The 20971-nt window shown below is 37.4% G+C and overlaps 4 protein-coding genes and 1 non-coding gene across 7 annotated transcripts; 4 read left to right on the top strand and 1 right to left on the bottom strand.

Annotated features, from left to right (window-relative positions):
• Window positions 1-1589: 1589 nt before the first annotated feature.
• Window positions 1590-5490, bottom strand: LOC103946856 (E3 ubiquitin-protein ligase RING1-like). Of its 2 annotated transcripts, none has more exons than XM_009357657.3 (2): window positions 4205-5490; window positions 1590-1877 (listed from the first exon to the last, which is right to left on the bottom strand). In XM_009357657.3, the coding sequence occupies exon 1, from the start codon at window positions 5357-5359 to the stop codon at window positions 4214-4216; it is 1146 nt and encodes a 381-aa protein (XP_009355932.1). In that variant the 5' UTR covers window positions 5360-5490; the 3' UTR covers window positions 1590-1877; window positions 4205-4213. The 2 variants fall into 2 exon arrangements, with proteins under 2 accessions (XP_009355932.1, XP_048445428.1); XM_048589471.1 differs by having other exon boundaries at window positions 1590-1871.
• A 2743-nt stretch (window positions 5491-8233) lies between these two features.
• LOC103948107 lies at window positions 8234-9172 on the top strand. The gene is made up of 2 exons (XM_009359102.3): window positions 8234-8440; window positions 8728-9172. Exons 1-2 carry the CDS (start codon window positions 8341-8343, stop codon window positions 9102-9104), a joined length of 477 nt encoding a protein of 158 aa, XP_009357377.2. The 5' UTR covers window positions 8234-8340; the 3' UTR covers window positions 9105-9172.
• A 102-nt stretch (window positions 9173-9274) lies between these two features.
• On the top strand, window positions 9275-9347 carry TRNAF-GAA. Its single transcript has one exon. It is a non-coding gene; the product is annotated as a tRNA-Phe (tRNA).
• Window positions 9348-9436: 89 nt separating this feature from the next.
• Window positions 9437-9977, top strand: LOC103946858 (sufE-like protein 1, chloroplastic/mitochondrial). Its single transcript, XM_009357660.3, has one exon. The coding sequence runs from the start codon at window positions 9483-9485 to the stop codon at window positions 9813-9815; it is 333 nt and encodes a 110-aa protein (XP_009355935.1). The 5' UTR covers window positions 9437-9482; the 3' UTR covers window positions 9816-9977.
• Window positions 9978-10125: 148 nt separating this feature from the next.
• On the top strand, window positions 10126-13428 carry LOC103946859 (probable ADP-ribosylation factor GTPase-activating protein AGD15). 2 transcript variants are annotated; one of them, XM_018647391.2, is made up of 8 exons: window positions 10126-10543; window positions 10654-10712; window positions 10870-10960; window positions 11403-11457; window positions 11677-11767; window positions 11868-12069; window positions 12766-12946; window positions 13189-13428. In XM_018647391.2, coding segments are annotated over exons 1-8 (732 nt in total). In that variant the 5' UTR covers window positions 10126-10492; the 3' UTR covers window positions 13191-13428. The 2 variants fall into 2 exon arrangements, with proteins under 2 accessions (XP_018502907.2, XP_048445994.1); XM_048590037.1 differs by lacking the exon at window positions 13189-13428 and having other exon boundaries at window positions 11868-12133; window positions 12766-12921.
• The last annotated feature ends 7543 nt before the right edge of the window (window positions 13429-20971 follow it).

Genomic DNA, 20971 nt, shown 5'->3' with positions numbered 1-20971 from the left:
TTAAAGTTACAATTGTTATATGTCATTAATGGTAAAATAAAGCTTGTTACCCTCAATAATTATGTCACATATTTTTATATAGAGGTCTTTTGATATGGGTCCAAAGTAATTAAAAATTAGACCTATTTCAAAAGTTAAAAATCATTAAAAATTCGACCTATTTCAAAAGATGACCTATAAAATTGGACTTATTTCAAATTTTCTCTTATATTATATTATAAATTTGATCCAAATAGTTGGTTTCCTTTCCCTGCCTAGAGAACAATACGATCTGACATAAGGGGGAGGGGGTAAAAGAGAGGGACATTGTTGAACAATACGACGTGTGCTATACACGTTGCACACTACTCCATTGCATCTTAGAAAATTGTGTATAGCACATTTTTCTTTTTTCAAAAATAATAAATTAGGTGTGGGGTTCACTTCACATCGAATTTTAACAATCCAAATCATTAATTTTGTAATTCTCGATTTATAGATCATTCTTACGAAAACGAAAATTCAATTCTAAAAATGGTTTTTTTTTTTTTTTTTTGGTAAAGCTCTTTACCTTTGGTTTGGTTACAATTCTTTTCTACTCCTCTTTTGAGTACAACAAAAACTACTCCAATTAGACTTCACTTTGCTTTCTTCCACGTTTAATATTGAAATTGATATTTATATTGATTTTGATTTTGAGGCCGGCAGACAAATGCATGTGCTGGAGTTGCCATCATCGGCCCACCAACCCACCCCCACCAAATCCAATGTGAACTTTTGAATATGATACACAATGTGACTTTTGGCTATTAAACTCTTGATCAACCATCCAATAAACACGGCCAAAAATTCCTCCTTCAATTTAACTTGAAGCTTGCTTTGGTCACGCCATGGCAATTCTACTCAACGTATATTGGCATTGGCAGTCAAGTTCATCACCACTACTCGGATTTACAATTACAGCCTTAAGCTATGTGGTTAGGACACCGGGCCTCGTTTGGCAGCTCAGATTGTACTGACTATTTCTGTCGAATAGGATAAATAGTCACCGGATAGTACTGACTAAATTAGTCGGGGTGCTTGGTGCAGTATCGGACTAGTGACCGTATTATTTATACTGTGTTTGGTATTATACTAGATAGGAGGAATCAAACTTAAAAAAAAATTTAAAAAAAAGTGGAATCATTTTTTTGTTCCTAGATCTCTCCGCACCCCCCAAACACCCTCCCTCTCTCTCCCTTCTTCCCCGACTACAGAAGAATCCCAAATAATTGTTCCCCAGCTCTCTCCGCCACACCCCCCAAACTCCCTCCCTTTCTCTCCCATATTCTTCTTCCCCGACTAAATAATCCGGGTGTTTTGGTTAGTTTTATTAAGCAGGTGTATACCGTGTTATCCTATCCGACCGGTTAAATTAATCCGGCGCTTATTTAGTACGAGTGAACGTCAAACACCCGAGTCCGTATAACTAATCCTATCCGATCCTTTATCCAATCTGCCAAACAGGGCCCTAATCACAATTTGGGCGGGCGTGGGTTGGGCATCACAATAATAAATATATAGATAACAATATCAAAACCATTTCAAAGCTCAACTGCAATATAACCCAATGAAGAAAGAAAGGCAAGGCTTCATTGCAGACATATCCCCAACATTACCATGGTACCCAAATCAAAAAAATTTACACCGCAATCGACAACACAGATCATGCACATAAAATTCTCATAAATTTGATGATGAATCTACAAAAGAATTCTCAACAACGAACTATATAACGATGGACAAATACCTATGATTATCGGGACAATATTTAGAGAAAAACAACTGTCACTAACTGTTAATGTGTAAGCCCTCCTCTCTCTTTGTTCAACAATTGGTTGCATATCTGCTAACTGTACCTATCAAAAAGAGACAAAGCAACCATTTACTTAAAAACTTGAGAGCACACAATATTCGTAATTACACACAATGCCACATAGCAAACTGGAAAGTAAAAAAAACAAAAAAACAAAAAAAAGCACAAAGGATTCGTTCGGTGTCTAGGATTAAATATTTCACTATATTCAATATATTTTGAAGGCAGATACTGAAAAATTGATTCCAACCAAAAAGTAGAAGAAGGATCCAATCCCCCCAAATGATAGGACTAGAAGGGTCAAGTTTCCTTCATGTCTAATCTTCCACTTCTAATCCCCTTAAAATGTAAAATCATACACCACTAACTTCAATATACCTTGAATTTTATGAGTTATCCATTCCAATTCAATCTTAGAAACCAAGCAATCCCAAAAGGTCTTACAACTTGGAACATAGAGCTATGTTAAAGACTTTCATAAACTAAACGAATCATGCACATAACTGCTGCTAGAAATATAGTAAAACATGCACTTGATTTCCTCAAGTTTCAGCATACTAAAACAAAAGAACCTCGTTCATGTATGGATTGGCTTAGAAAACTTAGTCATACAGAAATACTCATACTATCCAATACTGATACAAACAAGACAGCCTAATTTGAATGGAAAAGAAAAATAAACATTAAAATCTAGATTTTTGAATGGATGGAAATATTCATACTATCCAATACTGATACAAACACGACAGACTATATTTTTGTATGGTCTTACTCTTTGAATGGATGGAACACCACATAAAAATCTCATCAGCACACAACTTCAGGTGATTTTGACAGAAAAAAAGAAAGAAGAGAATTATGAGTATTACAATTTAACTAAAAATGCAAAAAGTAAGCTCCTATGAAAGATCTAATGTATCAAATGAGTAAAGAGTCTGACAAATCTGAAATCTGCTAGTCATAGCTGTCATATGTAGAAAATTGGATTATAAGCAGAATAACTACTTCCCCAATAGCTTATAGTCAACTTACTGCTTAGAATTTGTCTCTCATAACTTCCACATTTAGGAAGTGGAATATGAGCAGAATAACTACTTTCCCACTAGCTTCTAGTCAAATTACCACGAAGAATTTATAAAAGCACTCCGACCCACCTTTACATCCAACCCCATCTCTTCTCCACTTTTGTGAGTAACCTTCAAAAGCTGGATGCATAAAAAGGAGAAAACTCCGGAACAACTTGATCTTGTGAAATAAATATAAGCCACATATTCTCAAATCTAGAGAATAGGGTCACTGTTATACATCCATAATCATACATGATTGGGATGGTGATCAGAGTAACACACAAAAAAAGAACGGAAGGTTCACTTCTAGAAAGAGTATGTTTATTCCAAGGGTTAGACAACATGAACCTAGAACACTGCAGATGGTGATTTTAGCCACTACACATAATAAAGCCTAGTATGTCGTGGCATTGGTGCTTATGCACCTCGTAGATCTCTCACCTATAACAAATATCATAACGTCTAGGATATCAAACATTATCCTAGAGATGTCATTAAAGTCACCTCCTACAACCATCTGATGACATACGGGTCATATCACCCATATCACAATATGGTATATACGATACATCCCAAAAAAAACCAATAATTATGAGTATCAACCATTGCAGCAGCATTTATGCATGTTATACACTATGGTTTAGCATTATTAGATATGCATCCACAATTCACATCTGTATATTTCCAAAGTTCTTCAGGTATGCATTATAGAATTTAACTAGTTCAAAGAAGTTGATTTATAAGATTGTTGAGGCTTGATGGAAATGAATGGAGGTCTACCAGGACTGTTACATGAAGATATCTTTTTAATACGGAGTAAGCGTGGGTTCAACTTTTATGTCATGTTAGATCAACCACAAATGGGAAAGTCATACACTTGCCAGTGTTTAAATATGTATTTTCTAGCATTTTCACTGGTTGCATGTTTTCTTCCTTTTACGTAACACTATAGGACCCGACCCTCATATTCGTGTGGGAATGATTAACTACAAATAACTCATGCAAAGCAATGTCTCTAAGGTACAATGTAGTTGCAAGTTTGCCACATAGATGGCTTACAAATAAGTAATTATCAAACAAAGACTTCAAATGTACATGACTTTCCATGAAGCACAATTTTATGAAATAGCTCATGCATGTCCATATGAGTTAAACTAGTGATGCAAAAATAAAGGGAGCTAATAGCCACTGTTTGTCAAGACATAAATAACAGAGTTTGACGGGCACATTCAAGCTTGTGAGGTCAGAATAAACCAAATGGAAGACAAACATATATGAATGTGTAAGGTAACAAGTGCAATACCAATTGTGCTCAATCAAGATCTTCTTGCCTAGGCTCCTCTGGTCCAGAGTTAGGCCCTCCCCTATTCCCTGAGTTCGACTCCTCATTGTTTCCACTCCCGGTATTGCTAGTCTCGGCCGTACCACCCAATGGCCTGAAAAAGCGCGGCAGGGAGATGGTAAACCTCCGCTCCACAGTTCGAGGACTCGGACTCTGATTGTCTGGAGATGGCGCGCCAATTCCAAACCCAAACCCACTACTACTCCCACCGCCGCCCATAGAAATATTGGCTCCACCACGAGCCCCAGATTGACCAGTTTGATTGCCATTTCCAGAGTCCACACGAATCCTCTGCTCGTATTCAGGATCATCAGTGGGCAGCTCGTGGCGACAGACAGGACATGTGTTGTGCAATTCCAGCCAAGGCAGAATACAATCCGAGTGGTATATGTGCTTACAGGGCATCTGTTTGGCCTCCTCACCGAGCTCGAATGAGTCCTTACACACAGCGCACTGCGATGAATCCGAAGCCAACAAATCCTCTGAGATTTTCACAACCAGCAAGGCATCGATCGCCGATTTTGAGGCGGGTGGCGTGCCGTACCTGTTTGGATCGTTCTCGGCTAATTGTTGGATCAATTGCTCGAGGCCCGGGCCGAAGAAGTAATCGCCGAGATTAAGATTGGTGGGAGCACGAAAGCCTGATGGGTCCCCGCCGCCGCCGGGGGTGCTATCGATCACGAACTGGACATTGGCACCATTTGCCCTTAGGGTTTGCAAGTAATTCTGGAGGAAGACGAAGGGGTTGAAGGCGTCGGGGTCGTGAAAGGGTGAGGAGCGTTGGGGTGCGCCACCGAAGAGGGCGGAGAGATCGTCGGCTATATTGGCAGGGCCGGGAGCGGAGCCGGAGGCGGAGGAGGAGAAGAGGAGGGGAAATCCGCTGGAGGCGAAGGGAGGAGCGTCGGAGGAGGGGAAAGAAAAGAAAGGATTGGGGGGGAAAGGGTTAGGGTTAGGGGTTTCCATCTCTTCGAGGAAGCCGCCGCTGCAAAGAGGGCAAACGAGATCGGAGGTAGGTGAGGGGGTGAGGGAAACCGTACGGTCGCACTGGTGGCAAAAGTAAAGCTGAGGGGCGATCGGACCGCCAACACTGCCGGAGTGGCCGCCCGAGGACGACATGTCGCTAGGCTTGAGAAAAGAGAGATTTGACAGAGAGGGCGGGCAAGGCGATTTATATGGAGGACGAAACAAGGGAGACCTGAAACTCAAGGCTGAAGGGGGAGGGAGTTTTTACATTTTACATTTTAGAGAGAGAGAGAGAGAGAGAGAGTTTCTGTAGTGGAAAGTTGAATGGGTGGATGAAATATGGCGTTTAGGCGAGTGCGCGCGCCGCCGATATAGGAGTACACGACCAACACGACGGATGTAGATGACTAGGAGCGGACTCATTGTCCAAATACAGCACTATCTTTTATTTTTATTTTCTAATTCAGTTCCTGATTTTTCATCCTATTTAAATGGTTTTTCCCTTTTCTCTTTTAATCCTACATAGGCTTTAGATTTTTTCCATCTAATGATTAATGTATAAAAAAAATTAATAAAAAACACTTTCAAATTCTAAATTTTAACTAAAAGTTATTTAATAATAAATACAAGAAGAAAATAAAAATAAAAAACCTAATGAAAGCGCGTGCAACTCAAACCTAGTTGCCAACGTCTTTGGAAAACCCAGCATCAATTCCTCTCTTTGAAAATTGCAATAAAATGGTGGGCACTCCAGGCAGACACGGGGGTTTGTTGCTCAATCCAATAACAAGCAACGTTTTGCATGGCCCCGGGAAATAGCTACTATCACTGCTGGAAGTAGGATGATGATAAGGAGATTAAATTTTTAGACTAAATTTTGTAAGTTAAATAATATAAAAGTTGATAATTGGATTATTTTAATTATTAATAAACATGCTTATTTTTTATTAATAAAATCTCATTTAATTTACTAATTTAATCTACAAATTTAATGTCTCTACCATTACTCGAGAACTTTCCTTCAAATTTAAGGCAGCTAAATCTTCCAACTTCTATGAATAATTTATGTTCGTCAAAAGAGGATTTGACCCAAAAACAAAACTACAATTCCATGGATATATGTCATCAGAGATTTCTTTTACTGTTTGCATATAGATGGCCATAGGTTGATCACCTTTCTTCAAATTTTATCCAATTTAAGGTTATTTTCGTCAATTTGAGTAAAAGAGAAAATCTAGAAGAAAGTGTGATAAATGTACCATTAAAGGACAAATTAACACAAAATAAATGTACCATTACAATTTGGCATCTTTCAAACTTTTGATTTCCAACCAATATGTCAAATTTTAAACATAAAATAATAATTTATATGTATTTTCTTTGCATTAGGAATGAAAAGAAACAAGGATAATGATTTAAACCTATAAAAATTTAACAAAAAGCATTTAATAATTAATTAAACAAATCTTAAGGTGCTGTCAAATTTGGCAGCAAGGGGATAAATGTCAATTCATGTCATGCCACATCAAATTTGGCTTCTCGGTCCGAAAACATTAATGCTGTCTTTTGTTACCGTTATTGCTGATTTGGATATTTTGACATCTCATTTAGAGATAATAATCAAATTAAAGAGAGCAAAACAAGAGCAGACTATAAGTCGTTATTTGTTACGTGATACGGAAACATGGACGGAGCCAATGAAGGCTCACTGGGGGCAGATGCCCCGACTCAAGTAATTTGTTTGTTTAGTTGTAGACTTCAATTATATAATATACACGGGTTATCTTTAAAGAAAATATATGTATCTAAAATCCAACATACATTCATTCATTCTCATGGATGGAGCCAATGAAGGCTCACTGGGGGCAGATGCCCCCACTCAAGTAATTCGTTTGTTTAGTTGCAAACTACAATTATATAATATACACGGGTTATCTTTGAAGAAAATATATGTATCTAATATCCAACATACATTCATTCATTCTACTTATACTCCACATCAAATATTATATGAGCAATAGTGCTCTTGTTCTATCATTCAAACCGAAAAAACCCTCTCCCGCCTATCATGTACTTATATTTTTCTCATCACTTTGCCACTTTCCACTACTATATTGAAATTTTTGTAACATTGGAATTGTGATACATCATCATTTGAAACCATCCTTAATATCATATTGCGTATAACCATACTATAATAAGGTTTTCTTAGTTGTTTTCGGTTGCCTCCGCTAGAAGAAATTTCGGGCTCCGTCCCTGTTCATTCTACTTATACTCCATATCAAATATTATATGAGTAATAGTGCTCTTATTCTGTCATTCAAACCGAAAAAAACCCTCTCTCGCCTATCATGTACTTATATTTTTCTCATCACTTTGCCACTTTCCACTACTATATTGAAATTTTTGTAATATTGGAATTGTGATACATCATCATTTGAAACCATCCTTAATATCATATTGCGTATAACCATACTATAATAAGGTTTTCTTTGTTGTTTTCGGTTGCCCCCGCTAGGAGAAATTTCTGGCTGCATCCCTGTACGGAAACTTTAGGTTACGAATATATGGTGGTAAATGTGCCACATGTCACAAGGGAATTTGTTTATATACCTTTCTTTCTCACAATGTGAATTGTTGTTTGGCCATATAACATTACATCAAATAAGATGGTACGTGATTATTTCTTCTAAAAAAAAAAAAAAAAGGGGTATTCTCATAACCCTTGCAAGCGAGGAGTGAATATCACAACATGCACAACTGATGGATGTACCCGATTTGAGGAAACACTATATAATATTGTTCTTAAAATAAAGAAGGTTCAGAAGCAATCGAGAAGGCAGAAACCCTAGGAAATCAAAAAAGAATGACTCTCTTTCGATTAAAAGGAAAACCAAAAGAAACCTCTAGCTTGCTAGCTCAGAGATTACCTTAACCGGTCAGCTAGCTTTGTGCCTTTGTGTTGGTTCATCCCTTGCCAATTGCCATGCATAAAATAACTAGTATAAATAGAGACACGGACATGCCTACATCTTCATCAATCAATTTCAACAATATCTCTGTAACATATATAGATATAATCACTTCTTCATCTTGCTAGAGTCAGTCTAAAGATCAAAGAAGAGAAAATTTTCATGGAAAACAAGGTCGTAGCTGAGTCCCAACGCACTTACGAAGACTTTGAACCCTTCTGTAAATGGCATGGAAGCGACGAGATTGAGCTCCATCTTCGCGGTAATCACTTTGTATTATCTTTTTTTCCTTAATTATGTTGAAAGGATGGAGGCTTTACATTAATTCCATTGCATTTCCCCCAGCCAACTGCCTGAAATCAAGCACATATGCTCGCACCATTATTCTTTTCTTTTAAACATAAACAAATGGTCTTCCCGCGTACTTGTATGCATATATATATTAGATAAAGAATTAATGTATATATGTTGATTTGAATGATTTTGATATTGTTTGATTATTTTTGTTAACTAATTCTTGTACTTATTGTCCTAATCGATGTCGATCAGGTTTTAAAAAGGAACACCTGAAGGTTCAAATTCATAAGGGAATGGTTACAATCCATGGAGAACGTCCTTTGAAGGAAACTAATGGAAACACATGGAGCCGCTTCCACAAAGAAATCAAACTTTCAGACAAGTGTGATCCAAATGACGTTCACGCTAAGCTTCACAGTGCAGGAGTCCTTACAGTGACAATGCCTGTAGTAGTCAATGCTGGTGATTATGATGCTAATAAACCAACAAGCTGCGAATTTAAGGGCCAAAGGATGTTAGTTTCTAAACGATTAAAAGTGGGAAAAAATGTTACAGTAAAGTTTCTGACGGCAGTTGCTGTGATTGTGGCTTTCGGATTTGGCGCATATGTTGTTAAATATTATAGTTAAACAATGGACACCACCATCACCATGTATAGATATACCATATTAATAAATGTTTATCAACTTCTAATTAATTAATAATCAAGCCTTTGAATCTGTATTCTGTTTATTTGAAATGCGAATGGTCCGTGCATATATATTTAATATTTTTAAAATAGTGTGAAATGTCATCCGTTGCGGGGATAGCTCAGTTGGGAGAGCGTCAGACTGAAGATCTGAAGGTCAGGTGTTCGATCCACCTTCACCGCACCAAATTTTTTCTTTTTCAATTCGTTGTTTCCCTTTTTTTTTTTTTTTTTTTTTTAGTAAAAAAAGCGAAGAAAAAAATTAATATATGAATGTGTCCGAGTCTGAATGTGATGGTGCTGGAGTGTGGAAAGAGAGATGGGTTCGAGAGGAGCAGCGACGGTGGTGTCGCAGCTGACACGAGCAAGCAGAATGAGGTCGAAATTGCAGACGGCGTTGGAAGCGAGCGTTTTGGAGATTGAAGACGTGTCGCATCAGCACGCCGGCCACGCCGCCATGAGAGAGAAGGCCAATAGCAATGGCGAAACTCACTTCAACCTCAAGGTCGTGTCCCCAAAGTTCGAGGGGCAGAGCCTGGTGAAACGACACCGCATGGTCTACGATGCCTTGGCCGACGAGCTCCAGTCCGGGCTCCACGCGCTGTCCATCGTGGCCAAGACTCCCCAAGAGATTGTCCTCAACTCCAAATAATAGGATTCGAAATTCCAACTAATGAAAACTCTTTTGTGGTTAATTGAGTTGCTAATTGCTAGTGCTTTATTTATGCTGGAGGATTTATCAGATTATTATTATTATTAATAATTTATGTAATTTTTGTTGGTTTTTAATGTGAAATTGAAATGGTTGCTTATACATACATGGTGATGATGTCCAATTTATTTCTTCCAGAATTATGCTGTGCGCTTTGATTATAATTTTGGAGTTTTCAATTGCAGTTTGCGCTTGAATGAATGTTTTGCATTTTTGCAAGTATTGAGAGAGAGAGAGAGAGAGAGAGAGAATATGAGGCTGGCTTTTTTAAGAAAAAAAGAAGACAGAAATAGAATAGAATAGAACAGAACAGAATAGAAAAGTATGAAAATGGAAAATGATTGTAGGCATGTTTTGAGGAATGCCAACCGTTTTTCCTTGGAATTAGCCTCTACCTTCATTCCATACTCTCTCTCTCTCTCTCTCTCTCTCTCTCCCGTGGCCTTGGGCCTTGCCTTCCTTCGCTCTCAAGTCTTAACGCCTTGCCTGCCTCCGTTGTTGCTGCTGCTGCTGCTGCTGTGTATGAGTTATTGTGTTGTTGTTTCCGGTCCCGTATCATCCAAACCAACAAACTAGCGAAGGTAGGCGCACAAGCATACACATTCACACTAGCAACAATGAACAACAAGGCCTCCGTTTCCAAAGACCTCAACGCCAAACACCTCAAGGTATCCTTTATTTTCAGTCGTTTTCTTTTCCTTGCACATTCTTGTGCTACACTTACAATCCCCGTTTATAGTTTCTGTCTTGTGTTGCACGTTGTTGCTTGTGCCTCCAGATTTTAGAAGGCCTTCTTAAGCTGCCACAAAACAGGGAATGTGCTGATTGCCGGAGCAAGTACGCATTTCATATCCCTCTCTTTTCTTTTGTCTAGTATATTTTTACTACTGTCTTCACGTGCTTGTCTTGGCTATATTTCTTAGTGTTGGTCTTGATTGTGGCAATCTGATGTCCATATTAACGTGATCTTTGTGCTGCAATGTATTTCTTTCAGAGCCCCGCGATGGGCTAGTGTCAACCTGGGAATATTTATTTGCATGCAGTGCTCAGGAATTCATCGGAGTCTTGGAGTGCATATATCAAAGGTTTATTTTTCTACCTATCATTTCTCTATTTTCATATGCTGTTCTTGCCAGTAAACTTTTTTTCACCCTTCCTTTCCTGGCTTCGCATATTTAAATGGATTGGTACTCATGAAAGTCATTAACAAATGTCTGGTAACTCTTCATTGAAGAAATTGAACAGCCATGTGACTAAAGAATTATTCTTGGTTTCTGAAATTTTTAAAGATTGATAATGAGGCCACTTAATACCTCTTAAGTAATCGAAAATGTTTTGAATGACAATGGTGATTGGCATAGCCTGAATCTGCATTCAGTTATTTACGTGTTCTGGTCCACTGAACTACTTTTATCAAAGTTGAGTAATATTCTATTTGATTGTCAATCTGTTTGAGTAGCATATGTTTTCATATTATTGCAACTCTATGTTCTAATAATAGCTTAGCCTGGTTGATCTTGGAAATAGGTACGGTCTACAACTTTGGATACATGGCTGCCTGAACAGGTTGCTTTTATGGAATGTAAGAACACAACCATGGTAACTGATACTTATGCATTGTTTGTCATCTCAGTCACATCTTTTTCCTTCTTTTCCTCGAAATAATTTAACCGAAATAGTTGTTAGAAAGCATCAGTTCACTATTCACATTTTTGCTCTGTGTGTTTTTTATATTTTCTAACTGACTACTGTGTTCCAATTCATTATCCTGCTAATCAACTCTCTATGCACTTTTGTGTAGCCATGGGTAATGAAAAGGCAAACAGTTATTGGGAAAAAGAATTGCCACCAAATTTTGATAGACGTGGGACTGAGAATTTTATTCGTGCCAAGTAAGTTGTTTTCTGAAGCTAATTATGAGCTTCATGTGGAACATGGAGAATGTGTTAGTTATCATTTCCTTCTGCTCTTAACTTTATTCGGAACTTTCAGGTATGAGGGGAAAATGTGGGTTTCGAAGAATGCAAAACAACCAGCTCCTAAACCAGTAGATATGAGCATCAGTTCTAACAGTTTGGTAAAGGGCGGAGCCACATGTGGAGTTCCTAAGAAAACAAGGAGACATTCTCTTGAGGAGGCAATGCTTTTTACAAACCTGGCAGAAGCTGCTCCTACAGTGGCAAGATCCCGTGGGGTAGATTGTTTATTTGGTTATGTTTGCTATGTTATCTTGATGAAAATGATCAAGTTGTTTGGAGGTATTAGGTTCAGAAAAATGTTTCTTGCTTCTTCCTCATACTTTGCATCCATAATAAACCTGTCATCTAGGTATCACTAATTAGGGAGTTTCTGTCACTTGGCGTGTTTACAAGTGTGGAATAGACAGCTTTATGTGTGTTTCTGATCCTTAATTGAGTTCTTATGGGTCATGCTCATTCTTAGATCGATAAGGGAGCTTTTAGAAAATTGGCGGTTTAAAGTTGAGAGCAAGAAAATCGAGATTCTTTGTTGGCTTGGCGATGTCACTTTCTTTGGAGATTATGAGATTGAGAAATTAGGTCTGGTGAAGCAAAAGAAGTTTTCTCTTTTGCCTTGTTGATTTCCCTAATATTTATCGTATACGATCCATACTTGGACTTCATAGATTATTAAGCTGCTAAGTAACCTAAAATATAACTGATTTCACATGTCGAAAAGATGAAACGGAAGAGAAAAGCCACTACTCATCAGAGCTATCTGCTTCCGTGATTTGTTATATGTCTACTCTTTCGTGTCTGTTTGTGTGCTTTGTCAAATGAGTTGGTAATGCTCTTATCTTTGATAAGTAATTTTTATGGTACTTTTGACAAGTCGAAGACGTTTTCTAGTTAATTTACCTTGTTTATTGCAGGGTTCATTAGATTTGAATCATAAGTTTACTACGTCACCTCCAGCAAAGGGGCCACCACCAATGATGGAATGTGATACAGTCACAAAAAAGATCAATGGTACAACAGACCTATTCAGCTTGCTTTATGTTCATGATGCAAAGCAGAAGTACGCCGCTCCTCCGCTCTGGCAAACTTTTGATTGTAAGAAAACTATAGTAACATCTTTCTTTTTGTTACTTGTTTACTATTTTGCAGTTGGGAAGGAAGTAGTAAAATTGATGAAGGGAAGATGGAAAATAACTTGAATTTGAGTAGTTCCTTAAAAATCCCCAGCTAAAACATGTTTAATACATGGAAAATGATTTCCACTGTCTTGTAAAATTGCGTGTTAAATTGTAAGCACCGGACTCGGCTCTAACCTTGTGACCATCCATGATTTGCAGGAGAAGATAATTTAAGTGAAGCCCATGGAATTAATTAATGTTGAACCAGCTGTGGAAGTTAACGCCATAGTTTATAACTGAACTGGAGTGAACACTGAGTCTGTATTTATTCCTACCCTTAAATTGTAGGGTTGGACATTGGACATCAAGGTTTGCTGTTTTAGTTGTCACACACTAACACCATGCATGGAAGAAGAAGAAAATGGTATCAAATGATATGCAAGAAAGTTTTCAAACCGAGTCTGCAGAATAAGTCATTAATTGGTTTCTTTCCTGCCAAGTTTCGTTTTCCAGAATAAAATTTTCAATGTAATGGGAACACGACTTGATACACCAAGTGTCATAATACAAGCGATTGGAAACTTGTATTATGACACTTGTGTACCGGCTAGTGTTCCCAGTACACTAAAAATCTCTCGTTTTCAATTAGTTGCAACTTGCAAGGATGAGATTGTTTGACCATATATATATATATATATATTTGCGCTTGTTCTCATGTCGATCGGTCACCTTGAAAACGAAAAGTAGTGTCTTCTGTAATAAGACTAGATTTAATTTCTTTTGCTTGTTCGTTTGATCGTTCTACACTACATACATTGCAAGAGAAGAGAAGAGAAGAGAAGAAAAGATCTGAAACAATCAAAAGATTTAGTGTTGGACAGCCGGCCGCCTTCTCCAATGTCTCCATCTCATGTTCTTTAATAACGCAGACTGGAGAAAGAATTAATGTAATAATTGTTATAAGAATTATTAAACAGAACAAAGAAGATGTGTTACTCGCAAACAATTAATTGATCTGCCTCGGTGATTCATGATTTGAACTTTGGAGTCCCACAATCCAAGGAATATTGTATATAATACAGTACCAAAAACAAAGGCCCTTTATATAGATGATGATTATGTATTATTATTATTATTATTATTATTATTATAAGGGCACACATAGCTTTCACTAGATTATGCAAATTATACGGTCAAATTTGCCGACACTGTTAAGTTGCTGCACTGTCTTGCAAATTAGAAAAGAAACCTGAATTCGCCTTTCATTGCCACTTTGATTAACCTCCTTAATTATCATGCATGCACATATATACATACAGTTGATCATTGGATTAGATGCTAATTAATTATATAATTATATGTACAATAAGATTCAAAACAAGTGTCTTGATCTCTTATGCATTGGCTCGTTTAATTGGTTCATTTTATTTTAAACTGGAGACTGTCAGAAGAACAAAAATCAATAATTGCATTGCATGTATGCTTTGTTTGTGTATAAAAATGTTCAACTTGGATGTTGTACAGATGTTATCTAATTGGAAGGGTCTGACCCAAAATTTCAATTTGGCTCCTACAGATATGGATATGGAGGCAGCAGATCAATAACTTCCCATACTTTTGCTTTGTTATATGTATACTTCTATAACTCCCAATGTATATATTATATATAAGAGTGAAATGACATGTCAACTGTTGTCCCTCTCTCTCCATCCTCCTCGCTCCTTCCAAACATCTTCATCTAATTTGGTACATGATACAGTGTACATCGTTTAATATATAATCAAGAAATATATTGTAATTAGAACCCTTCACTTCATGAATTAATTTTAATTAATAGTCATAACTGATGCATGCATGCTTTTGTCGTCCATGATTTTAATTCTATCACCATCTATATACATATAATTAATACATGTAAATATAAAATTAACCGGAATAAAGGGGGCTGTAATGAGGTGGGGAGCACAAATGTTGTTAACTATGACATTAATTAATTAATATTTACTTAATTAGAAAGGGTCATCGTCAAACCAACAAAATCATGCATGTGCACATGGGGAATCCATGGGGCTGAGTCATTACACTAAAATTGGTTTCTTTATCTATATTAATCATTTCTGTCCCATTTTTCATTTTTTGTGATGAAGATGCTTTAATATTTAGTTTATATGAATGGAAAATTTTAAGAAAATTATATTTTTATACTACATTAATGTATGTAAAAATTAATGTATACATATCATGAGGCAAATGATGTTGGTTATCTGTGTCATGTGACACGCAAATATAATTCATAAATATAATCTTTCTAACATTATTATGTATATAATATGATATATCCATTCAAACTAATTAAACAACCACTGCATGATGGATGATGATGCACCTAATATTTTTTAATTTCGGGCCCTTTCTATTTCTCTCTGTCCAAGTTTACACAACACACTGTGGCTGTGTGGGCCTCTCCCTTTTCCTATTGGATGATATAACATTGCCATTTACCTAGGTAGCCATGTGTCGTGTGTGTGTCTGTGTGTGTTTTGTGATCAGAACTTGAATTGAAAGATTACTATTAATTCCGGGTTAGTTTCTCGGCAAGAATATGGAAAAGGTCAATTTTTTTCTTTTTGCTAGGCAGGAACATAGTAATTAAAATGTTAAACAAAGTATTACCTAGAAATATTTAGGACAAATATATTTGGTTATTTAGAAAGAAGAAGAAAAAAAAACATTTAATAAGAATAAGCTGCTTTTAGACCATCTCCAATGGTGATCTAAAACCTAAAAATATTTAGTCCAGAAAATTTAGGTTTTAGCTCAGAAACAGTTTTTCTACTCCAACCATTCTGGCCTAAAATTTTAACCCCAGATTATCAAAGAATGAATTAAGGCTAATTTTTTTTTTTAAATTAACTTTTTAAAAAAAAAATTATGTAGACTATCTTAAATTAATTTTATGAACATTTTAACCTAAAAATATTTAAATTCGGATAAATTTTGAAAAATCACTAAATCAATACATGAAAATCATGATAGATTTGATTATAGGGTTTTTAGTTGAACTTTAAGGTAAATAACTTTTTTAAATTATTTTAGCCGTTAGATTTAAATTTGGACCGTTAGATCTTTTTTTTTACCGTTAGATTTGATTATATTCGATCTAAGTCGTTGGATTCAATAAATATATAAATATAAAACTTAAAAAAAATAATTTGAACCTAGACCGTTGGATTAACCAATGGCCCATTTAAATGGAGCCGTTGGATGAAGAAAAGTAGCCGTTGGGCTACAGTGAAACTGGCAGCAGATGGGACAGCCCACGTGGGTGGGCTTCAGCTGCACTGTTCATCCCTATTTGGCAGATTGGGTTTTGGGTTTTGGGGTTTTGGGGTGTGGGTCCCACTTCAATTTGTGGGCTAAATTTGTGACTGGTATTTGGGTTCATTTTAAGTTTTAGGTTTTAGGTTTGGTTTAGGTTTTAGGTTGGAGTGGATTTTGGGGGGGAAAAAAAGGGAAAATTTAGGTTATAAGCCACCATTGAAGATGGTCTTAAGGATTCAATCATACAAACCCTAGATTCTTGTCATTGCCTGCCTAGCTAACAACTCTCTCTACCATCAACTAATTACTTTACAAATTTATATATGAATTTGTTAAAATTCTGCATGCTGGAAGGAATTGCAACTAGTTAGATATATGTGTTTGTTGATCCTAACAATTACAAAGCCTATGTGGCGCGCATGCCGAGTAACTAATAAACTAATTACGTCATTCAGTTGAATGCAGCGCATGCCAACTCGTCGGTCGAGCTCAACCGAGGAGTAAAATTTGTTGATTTTGCGTTGAGAGCGTTGCTGACTTCTTTATCTTGCAATTGCGGTCGAGGAAGGAACAAATCTCAGCCTTTGGATTTCTCGAGCCTGAAGACAAGGCCACTAGTTCTGCGAAGTTCACAAATCATCGGCGCCAGATTCGGTCATAGTGATTATATTCATGAGAGTATAAGCACGTTGAATCGACACCATACTGTACGGACACAAGTATTTAAAGGTGATGTATGTCTTGATGGTGAATGTGGTTCGATCGTCAGAATGCCGAACTTTGAAACTCACTTGTGAGTATCTAATCATAAAATCACTCGACGTTCAATGCGCCGAATATCGTAACTCGTAACACCTTACTTCGCCGAGAAGGCTAATAAGATGACCTCTGCCAATAAGGATTCAGAAACCTTTCTCGACCAAGACTTGGATAGGTAACCAGTTGGCCTCCACGCAGTGTTGTTTATCCAAACTGAAGGTGCTCCTCGGTCGGCTGATTCTACGGCAACAGTGCTGTTTATCCAAACTGAAGGTGTTTGTCAGTTGCCTTCACAGTGCTATTTATCCAAACTGAAGATGTGTTGGCGGAAAAAAGAAAATAAAAAAAATCTCCAGATGTTTGAGAGGTTTTGTACAGGGCAGTTGTGTGTTGAATTGGAGGTCATTTTTGTTGTTGCCACTGCCTCTATTTATAGATTTTGTAATGCTTAGCCACTGAAATAAAGTATTCCAGTTCCATTCTAACTCACAGCGTCCATATATTGTCATAAAGAACCTTTTTGATAATATCCCTCAAAGTCAAGATTCCTCGGGTCAATGTCATGTGCTCCTTTCATCTTTGCAGAACACCAATCTAATCCAAAGATTGGTTATAATATTTAAATGACGTGGATCTCTGTCATCCAAATTCCATGTACCAATGACATTCCAATTTGCATCATTATCTTGACTTCAACGTTATCCCAAAACCATGCATCTTGACTATTCAAACCTCATCTTAATGCACCATCACCATGTTGCTGCTCAATCTAATAATAGAAGTCCCAAGTCCATTTGAATTGTATTGCTTGCTCGGAAACTTACTTTGCATCTTTTTATCCTGTATAAGAAAATATCAAGATAATTTATTAAAGGATAATTATTATGATAAAAATCATAATATTATCTTTCAATAATAACAAAATTATCTTCACTTTTCATCCAACGGTTGAGAGCTATGCTCACTCAATGACCTTGATTGCACGGGCCGATGATGTAAATTTGAGTCCAAACATTGCCCCCCCAATTTCCTTGAACTTCGGCTTGTAGGCGGAATGGTTAAGGAAATTAGCACAGTCGAAGAACTCTCGTATCGCTGATAATGAAACTTTTTGCTTGGCAACAACACCTCTGTACTGCCAACGCTATGGTCTTCCTTGGCTGCCACAATTCTATATAAGGCTCGGCCACTTTAATAAATAACCTCTTCGACCATCTCGAAAAAATTTGGACCGAGGAAAACCGAACACTGTCGAGGGTCAAGATATATAGGTAACCTGATTACCTAATATAATTTGTCAGTCATGCCTATATATATATATATATATATATATATATATATATATATATATAAATAACCTGTACCGAGCAGCAGTTCGCTGAGCTCGGCATGTATGATACAGGTTAAGAAGAGTTGGGGGTGAAGGGCCGAGGGAAAAATCTTCCTTGACAGCTTGTTCCTCGGCCATGCATATACATACACACACACAACCCATTGTCAGCAATCATGACTAAATAGGTAGCCTGATTGATGTGATGCTACTATATATCCAATGTCAGCAACGCATGTGATTTTTTTTCCTGTGGCCAAAAGCATTCTTTCGGTCACTTCGGTCAAAAGCATTCCTTCTGAGCCGGCTAAATGGGTTAATATCCTCGGCCTCTTTTGCGGTTTTTATTTATTTATTTTTTTTTACACCTTCAGCCAACAGCTTCCATTCCTTCTACCAAAAGTCGAATGACATTTTTTATACTCCTTCGGCCAAAAGTTTCTCTCCTCTTTCTTTTTTTTTTTTTTTTTTTTACGAGGTACAAAATTAGATACTCGTTGCCCCCCTATTTTCTTATGCAGCATCGGCTCAAAAAGCTAGATGGATATGAATATATAAAAAGAAAATGGAAATCTAACATACAGGAATAAAAGTGGCCAATCCATGAAAAGGAGGAGGCCAACGATGCTTTATTCCAAGTCAAGATCTTGGAACAACAAAATTTTCAATTTGCCTTTTTCTAGGGCCGAATAAAAAATCATTGCCAAATACTTTTGACTTGACGAAATATTTTTTATCATCGGCCGCCGAACGTGTGGAACAATTATTATGCCCTCTAGGCATAATAATTTCACCAACTTCGGCTTTTAACTCGAACAACTTAGCCAAACGAGGTTTCTCCATATTGGCTTTATCGCCAATAACCATATTGACTGTCATGGTTTCGACATCTAAGACCATGTCTTGGCCCTGTTCGTCATTGGAGCACTTATCTGACGAATAATTTTCCAAGTTGATTTGTGGCTCAGAAACTTGAACTTTTTCTTCTAGGCCTACCACAATTTCAGTCTCGACCGAGAAAACAGGTGGCCTAGGTTCGTCTTCAGCCGTCTCGACAATCTTTTTAGGTCGAATTTTGATTATGGCCGGAGTGGAAAATTGCCCCCTAACCTTTAGATTTAACCATTTTTCAAAGAGAATTGATCGATAGTCAGAAACGTAAGGAAAACGTTCTTCATCTAGCCAGGCATTAAATCGAGTCCTGTCTTCGTTTACCCATTACTCTTATAGGGTAATAAGAGCTTTTATTCTCAACATGTAGGTGAATGATTTTTGCCTAGCTCTCACGCCACGAAGAAGTTTTACCACTTCCCACGATTTTTTATCCTCCGCAAGGCATTTTCTATTCTCTTCAAGGCATTGTGTATTCCCTTCACTGGTTCTTTTCAATTGCACAAGAAGCTCGTGCAATCGGCTAAATGGAGCCGGATTGACATCTTGATATATCATATGAACTTCGTAGTTTTAGCACTGGGTCCCACTGGGCGTGCCAAAATGTTGATCCTAACAATTACAAAGCCTACGTGGCGCGCAAGCCGAGTAACTAATAAGCTAACTACGTCATTCGGTTGAATGTTGGGCATGCCAACTCGTCGGCCGAGGAGTAAAATTTGTTGATGTTGCGTTGAGCGCGTTGCTGACTTCTTTATCTTGCGACTGCGGCCAAGGAATGAACAAATCTTAGCCTTTGGATTCTCGAGCTTGAAGATAAGGCCGCTAGTTCTGCGAAGTTCACGACTTGTCGGCGCCAAATTTGGTCACAGTGATTATATTCGTGAGAGTATAAGCACATCGAATCGACACCATACTGTACGGACACAAGTATTCAAAGGTGATGTATGTATTGATGGTGAATGTGGTTTGGCCATCAGAATGCCGAACTCTGAAACTCACTTGTGAGTATCCAATCATAAAATCACTCGGCGTTCAATGCGCTGAATATCGTAACTCGTAACACCTTACTTCACCGAGAAGGCTAATAAGATGACATCTGCCAATAAGGATTCGGAAACCCTTCTCAACCAAGACTTGGATAGGTAACCAGTCGGCCTCGACGCAGTGCTGTTTATCCAAACTGAAGGTGCTCCTCGATCGGTTGATTCTACGGCAACAGTGCTGTTTATCCAAACTAAAGGTGTTTGCCGGTTGCCTTCACAGTGATGTTTATCCAAACTGAAGATGTGTCGGCGGAAAAAAGAAAATAAAAAAAATCTCAAGATGTTTGAGAGGTTTTGCGCAGGGCAGTTGTGTGTTGAATTGGAGGTCCTTTTGGTCGTTGCCACTGCCTCTATTTATAGATTTTGTAATTCTTAGCCACTGAAATAAAGTATTCCAGTTCCATTCTAACTCTCAGCGTCCATATATTGTCATAAAGAACCTTTTTGATAATATCCCTCAAAGTCAAGATTTCTCGGGTCAATGTTGTGTGCTCCTTTCATCTTTGCAGAACACCAATCTAATCCAAAGATTGGTTATAATATTTAAATGTCGTGGATCTCTGTCATCCAAATTCCATGTACCAATGACATTCCAATTTGCATCATTATCTTGACTTCGACGTTATCCCAAAACCATGTATCTTGACTATTCAAA

Source organism: the organism of the source record quoted next, unplaced genomic scaffold, assembly GCF_019419815.1.
Source record: "Pyrus x bretschneideri cultivar Hongxiangsu unplaced genomic scaffold, Pyrus_bretschneideri_v1 Contig3, whole genome shotgun sequence".
In the NCBI taxonomy this organism is placed as follows: Eukaryota; Viridiplantae; Streptophyta; class Magnoliopsida; order Rosales; family Rosaceae; genus Pyrus; species Pyrus x bretschneideri.
This window is presented reverse-complemented; position numbering and strand designations above follow the sequence as displayed.